At 39.0% G+C, this 11254-nt stretch overlaps 1 protein-coding gene across 1 annotated transcript; it reads right to left on the reverse strand.

Moving 5' to 3' along the window:
- Positions 1-459: 459 nt before the first annotated feature.
- On the reverse strand, positions 460-9347 carry spryd7b (SPRY domain containing 7b). The gene is made up of 5 exons (XM_088353263.1): positions 9198-9347; positions 7696-7812; positions 6543-6709; positions 4394-4496; positions 460-1314 (listed from the first exon to the last, which is right to left on the reverse strand). The coding sequence occupies exons 1-5, from the start codon at positions 9301-9303 to the stop codon at positions 1217-1219; spliced, it is 591 nt and encodes a 196-aa protein (XP_088209389.1). The 5' UTR covers positions 9304-9347; the 3' UTR covers positions 460-1216.
- Between the last annotated feature and the right edge of the window lie 1907 nt (positions 9348-11254).

Consider the following 11254-nt stretch of genomic DNA (forward strand, 5'->3'; position numbering starts at 1 on the left):
AGGCTGTCCTGGTCCTGAGGCAGCAAACCAGCCCCAGACCATCGTACTGCCACCACCATGCTTTACTGTCAGCACCATGTCCTTTTTGTCCAATGTTGTGCCATTTTTAAGCCATTTTCACGTAGAGCCAGTTAGATCTTTATGTGCCTTAATAGTTAGAATCAACATTTAGAAAACTGCATTTGTGTATTTCCTTGTCTCTGATATTCAAATTGTTTTGATGATCTGAAAGTTTGAGTGATAAATGGGCAAAAACACACAGAATTTAGGAAGGGGGCAAACTTTTTTATAGCACTTTAGCTTGATAGTTATAGTAGTTCATTAAAAATAATGTCTGAAAATAAAAACAAATGAACCTATTTAAATGCAGTTATAAGTAAACGTCAAATATATGCATAGTATGTTATAAAATATCGAAGAACACCGTGCAATGTATTAGTAAAAACAGAACACTCGTGATTCCTGCAGACACAAATATTTATTCAATCGACAGTATTTAGATTGGCTTGTACAATCAACTTAGGTAGTGCAAAACAAGTACAGCTGGAAATTTGAGCTGCAGACCTGCAACAAAATGAACTTTACAGCATTTCATTAAAGGGAGCCGGGCGGCACCACTTATGACATAGAAGAATAAATACCCATAAAATACTTCAAGACATACATAACAATAGAAGGGGCTAAGGAAGTGTTTATAGAAATGATTTGTCATTCCAATCTCTTATGTACCAAGGTATATACCATCAGTTTCCTGACAAAAACAAACTGCCAAATCTGACTTGGATTATGAACCTAGTAAATTCAGGCACAAAATAATCCATAAAATTAATAACAATATAATTTGAGGTTTGATCTGTAAATAACATTTTAATTACATGTCAGTGCGTGACTTAATCATTAGATTAAAAATAATCCACATTGAGAAATATCCCCCAAAAATCTTTTCAGATTCTGGAAGTTTGGGGATCCAGAATGGAAATCTAGAATGCTACTGAAGCAGTCACACAATAGATCATAAATCATGACTGTATCGTTCTCCCAACCATCAACATCTTTAGAATATAAGCACAATCCAAAACAATCCGCATCTTTCGAGGGCCCTGCTTCAGGATCGACGTGGTGGGATTGCGGCAGATAATAAGCAGCCGATCACAAGCGTAACGTTTAACGGGAGACGGCATATGAGGGCGACAATGACCACAGTAAAGTCGCTGGCTTAGAAGATCTGTTGTTCAAAAAGGATCTTTTCAAATCCTTGTGGGGGCGTGTGGTAAAAGTCACTGAACTGGCAGTCTAGGATGGCGCTGTCGTCCACTGGAAGGCAAAAAACAGGGCTCCTTCATCTTAAGGCAAGTTAAATTCAAGACTTTTTAATGCCCCCCGAAATCATATTTAAGACCAAGTCAACAACAAAAAAATAATAATAATAATTTAAACAAACAAAACAAAAACCCCACAAATATTTCTTGCACAAGATACACCGTGCCTTATACACATTACCGGCACAGCTTTTAGCCATGGCAGAAAAATGTTTGTCGGACAGCTACTTCTTATCAAATTTAAACTTTCCAGGCAGTAAACGTCTCTGTTCGAAGTTGCCATGTGTATTGTGGATAGACCTAAGGCACGGGCCTGCTCTGAAAAGCCCGACTGAAACCACATCACCATTTTGATAGTTTTGATATGGGGAAAAAAAAAACACCCGTTTTAAGTTTATTTTGGCTCAGGAGGTAGAGCGCTCGTCTTGGGATTAAGAGGTCGCAAGTTCGATTCCTGGCTCCTCTGTATTATATGTCGAAGTGTCCTTGGGCAAGACACTGAATCCCTAATGCCCCCAATAAGCAGGTAGGCACCTTTCATGGCTGACTCCCTATTGGTGTGTGAGTGTGTGTGTGAATGGGGAAGTGTGAAGCACATTGTTAAGCGCTTTGGGAGGTCTTCATTGACTTGAAAAGCTCTATACAAATGCAGACCATTTACCATAGTTCTGTTTTTGTGGTCACACCAGTTTGCCACCAAAGTAAATCGGTGAATTATGAAGAAAAAAAAGAGGATTGATAAATGTTACTGCATCTTTTTAGTTAAAAATTATTAATCATATTTGTGTGTTCACTTTTTTAAGAGCCTGAACCCAGAAAAAAAGCATTGGGATGAAAAATCGGAAGTGCGCCACAATTGACTGACTTTGCTATGGGTATACACATTCATTCGTTCATTCATTCATTTTCCGAAGTGCATCCGAGCTGACGTCTGGCAGCCGGCAGGGGACACCCTGGACTGATTCTCCAGCCAATCACAGGACACGCATAGTAACGGAATACATGCAACGACGTTACAAAATAATTTGATGAAATTACAGGTATATTTAGAGAAAATAAGGATTACTTTGCAGGGTTATAATTTTATTTAAAAGCATATTTATGTTGCACACTCCAGGGGACAATGATGAAGTCCGGTGTGCGTTGGTTCTAATTCTTTTTATTCTTTACCTCGTTCACATTTAATTTGTTAACATTCGCCATGTCTGTTGGCGCCTCTCTCTTTCTGCATTCTCATTCATTACATCCACCCGCAACGATGCGCATCGCACTCTCAGGTAATGTCATGCTCCAGACACTGTAGATCAGGTGTCTCCAACGCGTTGCCCATGGGCACCAGGGTGCCCCATACGGACAGCTGAGATGCCCGCAGATCTGTTCTGAAAATAGCTTACCAGTGCTGGGTCATTGGAGTTTTCTAGTGAAATTCATATTTTTGTAAGTTTATTCAAAGAGAAAGTGTGTAATATTTATTGGTTCCTAGTGGTACAAAAAAACTTTCACCCTTAAAAAAGGTTCGAATACTGAGCAGAAATACATGAACTATCATACCAATGTTATTTATTTATTTTTTTTTTAGAAAAAATCATCGGTCGAGAAATTTGTATTTCTTTTACACAGTGGAATCCGCCATGTTTGTCCAGTCCCAAACCGCCACGCTGTGCACTGTGGCACTGGACCTCACTTGTACCTGGCAACGCAGTGCCATCTAGTGGTCAAATATTACATACTCTGGCTTTAACCATGCTTCCAATAATTAACCTAGTAAAAACATAGTAATACATATTGAATATTTGTTTGCTGTTATTTTAGAAATGCATATCAAAATGAGTGCCTTTTGCACTTATAAGCAACAAAAAGATGCTCTCAGCTTGAAAGAGGATGCGAGACCCCTGTTCCAGACATACAACCATTCACACATGCATTAATGTCTTGACAATTTGAAGTCAGTAATCAACCTGCCACGCAACTGTGAGGAAACCAGAGTGCCTGGAGAGACCCCATGCAGGCACGGGGAGAACATGCAAACTCCACACAGAGAGGCAGGCTGGTAGCTGGAATCAGACTTAGAACATCTGAACTGTGAGGTGAATGTGTTAACCAGTAACAATAGTGACGACCATTAGAATGCACAATGTGTATGATTTGTGGAGCACGGTAAAAAGCAACAACAAAAAGTTGTTTTTTTTTTTTCACAAATGTCCGCAAATAAATAGGTAATAAATTACATCTGTCAACTGTTTTCCACAAGTGCTTTAACGATTGAAAAACAAACCATAAACTAAGGGTCCACTTTGTAAATGCTGTCCCCAACTGAAGCAGGCGAGAATGGATGTTTAATGATGGAGCGACTAAAAAATATTTGCTTATTGACGGAAATTGATTTAATCAGAACCCATTAAATATGCTAAACTCATTAAGCTGTTCTAAAAGTAACCACCCGATGGCGTTAAAGGCACACAGATGAAATACGACCTGCCTTGTTTTCTTAGCAATATTGCTTTTAATATCGTGGCCATTTTAATGACGTAATATTATCACTGATTTATTTGCATCCTGCGTAATACACACAAGGTTAACATTTTTTTCAAGGATTGGAATTATTGTGATAAATGCAAACGCATACATGTTAACAAAATGCAATTTTAATTATTACAAGTTACTAAAATTTTAAAATATGGATGATTGAATTTGACTAAGTTTAATCAACATTTATTCAAAGATATTAATTTACCAGCCATGGAGATTTACCATTGACAATGCCTTCAAAATGTACAAATATGTTCATATTTGAATTTCCCTGTGGGGATGAATAAAGTATCTATCTATATGTATGAGGTCAACAGCTGTAACAAAGAAAAAAATATACTCAGACTGGGAAGGTTAGTACTGTAATTGGTTGTCTTCTTGTGACAAATCACCATAATGTGTAGAAAATGCTTTACAGGTTAAGACCATTTACCATGTATGTATGAACTGATAACTCCTTAATGCTATTGAAGGATTTTTTTTAAAAATCCCTCCGTGTGCATGACTGACAATGCAATAATAATAAAAAAAAAAAAAGCTCTTACCATAAACAACAGGGTAGACAGTGCCTCTGATCCCCGATGCAGGACAATGCATGTTCTTTCCATTCAGGTGCAAACTCATTTCCACGTGATCATAAGTGATGCCCTGGGGATTCGATGGTTTCAATCATTAGTTAAAACGTTGAAATGATCTCATTTCAAGATTATCCAATTTTTTCGATGTAAAGTTGGAAGACAAACAAGATTATTGGTCTCGAACATATAGGCTGGATTAAACACAGGAGCGGGACCAATCTGGCTTTTGCAGAACCTTGAAATATATGTCTACAACCTCGATTTAAGCATATTTTAGTGAAATCCTTCTTGGAAATCGGTAAAAAAAATCATAAATTAGGATGCAGTGAATTTGGCAGCTTAGTATTGTAAGCGTGTGGATAAGAAAGTACTCGGTTGGTTTGGACACATGGGGGAAATGGATGAGGGGCAAATGTATAAGAGGATCTACAGAGCAGAAGTAAATGGAAGGAGACCAAGAGTAAGGCCGCGATTGACATGGATGGATGGTATTATTAGTGCACTGGAGGAAAGAGGTCGAAATGTAGTGGAAGCTGGAGCTCTTTTTTGGTGATAGGAATGAGTGGAGAGGTGTTGTGAAAGGATAGTGGGATGTTTAAAGGTGTTACAAGGGATGGGCAGGAAACCAGTATGATGCGGCAGGGGTAAACCAGTGAAAGCTGTCAGGCCCTGCTGTTGATCAGAAGAGTGTGTTGTGTCACCCTGACCCGAGTGAACAGGCCGCTTTCTTGTGTCCCGTTTCATCTGGAGGGACGAAAGCATGACCAACTTGGGTGCCTAGGTGCTTAGCTTGTTTGGGCTTTTGGGAATTTGGTTTAGCCATGGTCCAAAAAAATGTTGTGTTTGTTTTTTGCTACTTTTTTCCATTTTTTTATTTTCTTTGTTTTTGTATGTGTTTGTCTTGCTGTCGGTCACCCCTCTTGAGGGATATGACCAGGGTAGATATAGATGTACATCTTTATTTATAAAGCCCTTTAAAAAAGCCACAGCTGAAGACAAAGTGCTCTACACAAGTAAAATACAGTAAACAGAAAACCTTTGGGTTTTTTTTTGGGGTTGCATAACACAATACAGCAACATTTAGAGGTTAAATAACACACATTTTTCCTTTAATGTAAGCAAAGCCCATGCAAGTTACAGATTCATTTATATATTTTTTTACATATTTATAGTTTCACGTTAATTCTTGGGATTTTGTTTTAGATCTTGTGAAGCAAATTAAAAAATATTTATTTGAGAACAGTGAAATGTTATAATCAGAAGTTGTCTTGTGGAAAAGCTGGTTTGTCCCAGTTTCAGCCCGACCCTAGCTCTCAGAGCAGTGCGAGGAATTAAATGGACAGAACTATTTTAAGAAAGTGGAGTATTTCCGATGCTAGTTTGTTCTCGTTTTTGTTTTTCTTTATATTTAGTGTTTTTTTAATCAAATTTAAGATTATTCTGTTCTAAATTAAGGAAAAGAGAGTTCTAAAAATGTGATAGTTTTTGAGGGTGCTTGGGTTGAATTTGGGGGGTGCTTCAGCCCCACCGAAAACAGGTTGGTTACGCCCATGGGTAAAAAAAAAATCCCTGTAGATGAAAGAGAAAGCCGTGGTGATTGCATCATTCAGCTAAAACTTTTATTTTGCATTTCTATTTTTAAATTTATTTCAAACCAGTACAATATTTAAAGCATTTTTTGTCTCGGCTCACAATTGAGTTTGTATACCGTGGTAAGTTGGTTCATGTGTAAAACTACATTCACTCAGCTGTTAAAATAAACCAGTTAAGTCATTGAATGGGAAACATGAAAATAATTTATTTCTCCTTGGTTTTTAAATAAATGTGTTTAAAAAGACCCCTTGTCACTATTGATCATAATATGTAGGGGTAGGTTGCTAATGTAGGCTGAATGATTAAGAATAATACTGAAAAACTATGATAAGCTAAAAAATTTAAGTCGACATTCTTTTACTGATTAAGCCCGCCTGAGATCAGAAACTCTGGATGCAACCCCAAACTGAACTGAGTTTAAAATCCCAGCTTTAAACTAAAGAATGAATTTTTTTTTGTCAGATTACAGTGGAATTCATTATTGTCTGATAAACAAAGGAACTCAATTGCAAGTTACACTCACCACAATGTCACCTTCCTGAGGAAGATTGTTGGCAGGCAGGCGGTTTTTCTCTTCACCGTTATAGACGACACAGCCGTCATGTCTCAGGACGAGGCTGTTGGAATCTCGGCCTAAAGGCACCTGATTGAGATTGGCTTTCTGTGTTGCTACACCGATGCCCCACACACCTTTAACACAGACATGCATAAGCGACTCAAACCTCAAACTGGACAATGTATTCCACCCAGGCTTCTTTGGTGGTTGAGTTTGACATTTACGGCAATCCCTCGCTATTTCACGCTTTGGGTATCGCTGGATCACTGCTTCACAGATTTTGAATTGAATTGTCTTTATTGTCACCAATTAACATATCATGCACAGCACACAGCAAATGCTCTCAAGAGGGGCAGGTTAAATGTGTTTCTTGCTTGGACATGTCTGCCTGTGTGTGCGACCGCTACAATTCGTGGGGAAAAAGACGCAACATTTGGGACCGTCTATTTAAATTATCAAAGAAACCTGGCAAGACTCCAGGACAGCCGTTCTCCAAATCGCTTTCTCGCACCGAAAGAATATTGTTGTATTTTAGTTAAATCACAATAAAGACCATTCATTCAAATGCAATTCTGTGTTTTAAATTGTAGATCTATAGTTGTTACTTTGTTACAGTAGTATACTCTCAGTCTGTAAGGACGTCATCTCGACCATCTGCCTCACACACTGCCCCTTTTAACTATAATGTGTTTTATTGGTTATTTATTACTTGCTTGTTTTACTGTTTATTGTTGTGTCCTGCTCATATGTACAGCGACCTTAGGTGTCCTGAAAGGCACTTAGAAATACAATATATATTAGTATTATTATAAGTTGTCTCTGATGTGTATGTCTTGCTGTTGGTCGCCCCTCTTGAGGGATATGACCAAAGTAGATAGATAGATGGATTTTTATAAGTTTTACCCTTAGTGGCTTTTATGAAGAAGTTTCACAACTTCTCAGATATTCATGTCGTTCGCAATAACTGAGGGATTACTGTATCTGCCATTTTAACAACATTAATTTCCTTTTACATTTGCAATACTGTATTAAAATGAAAAAAAAAAAAAACATTATCCACACTGTGTGCAGTGAATAAAATGGAAGGATTGCTGTTCGACATCAATAGATCAGGACTCACCAGTGGACTGAATCTTGAACTCAAAATAACTTTTGTTCTGGTGGAGGGGAGCGTTGGCCAGGCAGGCGCCAGTACCACATATCCTTCGGCCACTCTTCACTATGACAACATCTGTACCTGCGATATGAAAGATTCAAGATTTAAAGTGTTTATTGTCATACGTACAGTAAAGAACCACCTTTCCCTGCACAATGAAATTCTTACTTTGCTGTCCACACAGTTTCCAGCGTAAAAATAGAAACTTGATGCATGTATACATAAAAGAATATTACGAACATTAAAAGATAAGTATACGAGATTAACTCAAGATGAGTGTCCATTTTAGTGACACCAAGATAAATTGATTAGTCAATTAGTGGTGCTAATAGTATTTGGTATCAAAATAAATACAGGTGTGTTATTTTGGATGAAAATTTCAAGTGGAAGTCACATATACTATACATATAAGGGGAGAGAGAGAATTGCATAAAATGTGATTGGATAATAAAACATTTTGTATTATGATTGCTCTACAATAGACCCATTGAATCAAAAGGTAGGGAAACCCCTGCAAAGCATATACCTAGAGTCTAAAAAAGAGCTATAGGAATAGTGACAAAAAAGGCCCAACTAACATGGTTAAGTTCTATGCATTGCTAAAACAAATTTCCAACCATCCATTATCTGCACCGCTTATCCTGAGTAGGGTCGCGGGGGTGCTGGAGCCCATCCCTGCTGTCTTCGGGCAGTGGGCAGGGGACACCCTGAACTGGTTGCCAGCCAGTCGCAAGGCACACAGGGACAGGCAATTCGCTCGCTCATTCACACCTAGGAACAATTTGGACCGGTCGATTAACCTGACATGCATGTTTTTGAAAAGTGGGAGGAAACCCAAGCAAGCACGGGGAGAACATGCAAACTCCGCACAGGAAGGTTGGTAGCTGGATTTGAACCTATGACCTCAGAACTGTGCCGCACACGCGCTAACCACCATTTTCCATTTTTTATTAAAAACTCACAAGCATAAAATGTCAACTTATATTCACAGAAAATATTCTAAAACAGAGAGAGCGAGCATCTTCTGGTCATTGAGGGAGAGGGGCGAGCCTGGTTATTGCACGATTCATGCATTTCGAGCTACCGTACTAAAACTTGGACCTGAAGTGCGTCATGGGATGGTATAATGGTGGTCTGTGTAGTCCTGTAAGACTTTTTTGTGATTAAGGGCTACAGAAATAAACACGACTTGGCCTGATTTCTCTGTCCTGTGATTGTTAGGAGACCAGATCAGGGCGCACATCGAGCAAGTAAAGCGAGACGGTAAACCCGGAGAAAATCATTTAAGAGAAGGTTACCATGTGGACAAACAATATGAGCTAAAAAATATGAGCTAACGTGTTTAGTCATCTTGATACTCGTAGTATGTTAGCTACTCTGAAGCAAAAATACGTACATTAAACGAAGTTAGCGAGAAACCCGTCAGCATATAAACGCACATAATTAATAAGAACTGTTTTCTGTACCCATTCGATGAGTATCTAACTGAACCGTGGGCATTTCTTTAAGTTGAACATGCCCCGATCCTCCATCACCGCAGCAGTTTAGGCAACACGTAAACATCGCCGCCATCTTGCACGCAAGGAACGAATAGCGCCACTTCCGCAGGGCCAAAAAACAAATGAGGTCATTTTAAACCACAGCGTCACACTGAGGCAAAAAATAGTATTACTCAACCCCCTCGTTCATCCAATCACAGCACTGCGATGAGTTCGCATAGAAACAAGGGAAGAAATAAATCGGCCAAAATGTCCCTCACGTCACTTGGTGACCTAGTAAAAATAGTTGTTACATAACCAAGCGGGAGTCACAAAATGAGTTGGAAAACAATGAGCATTCTTGATTAAACGGTAATTTTCTTTTTTTAGTACAGATACTGGTTATTTGTAACACCAGGATTCTGTCGCAATGTGGACATTCACAATGGCAATAATGTGCAGTTTTCAATAAGACAGTCTTTAAAACCGGGGTTTTAACCCTTTTGAAACCGAGAGCTACTTTTTGTCACTAATGAACACTAAAGGTTACCTGTTTCGAACAGGCTGGCCCAAGGCATAAGCGAGCTAAGCGGCTGCTGAGGGCCCCGCAACTACTAGGGGGCTCCCAAGAGTGGTTAACTTTTTGGGGGCCAACTTTGCCCCCACTGTCACTTGGTGTGTTCACTCCAAAATACTTCTAGAGAAATACAACAAAATGCTACACAATAACCATAAAACTAAATATCAAATATAGTGCTTAGAAACAGGGACCTCATACATGATAATGCTTTCATTCTGAAAATAAAAAATAGTATAGAGCTACTACAAAAATACTACTACATTAATATTCATATTACAAAGTACTACTATATATTTTTTACTCCAAAAATACTACCAAAAGACAACGGCAGTGATATAAAAAATACTAACGGAATATGACAAAATTACTATGGAAATACTACAAAAAATCTTTAAAAAAATCCTACTAAAATACAGTTTTGTAAATACATCAATAATACTTCTATTGAAATGTTAAAATATACCAATACACGATACTATAGAACAAAAAAATTACTAGAGAAATATAAATACTTTACAACAGAAATACTGCAAACCACATATTGCGATACTACAAAAATTCACCCATGGAAATATCACAAAAATACTACAAAAACAAAACTACAGCAACACTGAACTACAAAAACACTACAAAAATACTATTAAAGAATAATATGGAAATGCTACAAAATACAACAGAAATAAAAAATAACAATACTACAGTATTATTACTGTCATGGTCGCCTTGGCGACCGGTCTGCCCCGCCCCCTGGACCCAGCTGAAGCAGTTCAACTAATCGAGTGTCTGCTATTTAAGGCTGGATTGTGGGCTTTGCGGGTGCGGGCTCATTACATATACACAGTCCCGGTCTGTTATGCCTTGTCCTGTTTTAGTTTAAAACATTGTCCGTTCTGTTATGCCTTGTCCTGTTTAGTTGAGTTGGAAGAATCAACTGTTTGTTTCGTCATGTCCCAGAGTTTTGGACAACTTTTATTTTGTTAAATAAACCTTTTGGATCGTTACGCAATTGAGTTCTCCCTTCCTGCCTCCTGCCTCCGTTCTGGTTCGATCACTCCTTCCATTCCCCACCCCGCCTCGTGACAGAATGAGCCCGCCAACATTTGAACTCAGCGAACGATCCCTGCGCGATTTGGGGAGAGCTGGAGGACGCCGTTTGGCAAGCAGAGGAACCTCTGTTTTCCCACGCATTTTTTACTCTGACTCCCGTCGGTCCCATTTTGTCACCCGTTTTCCACCCGTCCGTTCCTGATTTCCCCGTTTTGCTCCTGCTACGACCCGTTCTTGACCCCGACCACGTTCTGATCTCCTGTCCTGGCTAACGACCCGTTTTTTGACCCCGACCACGTTCTGTTCTTTGTCCCTGCTAACGACCTGCTTTTCCCGTCAAACCACGCGATGATCTCCCGCTCCGGGAGATTCACTTCCGTATTCAGAACACGCTCCGATCCCGTGAACGGCTTGCTTC

The sequence above is a fragment of the Urocampus carinirostris genome, chromosome 14 (genome assembly GCF_059441175.1).
Source record: "Urocampus carinirostris isolate Australia breed hairy pipefish chromosome 14, RoL_Ucar_1.0, whole genome shotgun sequence".
In the NCBI taxonomy this organism is placed as follows: Eukaryota; Metazoa; Chordata; class Actinopteri; order Syngnathiformes; family Syngnathidae; genus Urocampus; species Urocampus carinirostris.

What these genes read in the sequence shown, in the direction of transcription:
- spryd7b (XM_088353263.1), bottom strand. Translation starts at nt 9,303, where the DNA reads ATGGCGGCGATGTTTACGTGTTGCCTAAACTGCTGCGGTGATGGAGGA. An exon ending in GTTAGATACTCATCGAATGG is followed by an intron (nt 7,813 to 9,197) that starts GTACAGAAAACA and finishes TTCATATCGCAG; the next exon opens with GTACAGATGTTGTCATAGTG. An exon ending in CTCAGGAAGGTGACATTGTG is followed by an intron (nt 4,497 to 6,542) that starts GTGAGTGTAACT and finishes TCGAATCCCCAG; the next exon opens with GGCATCACTTATGATCACGT.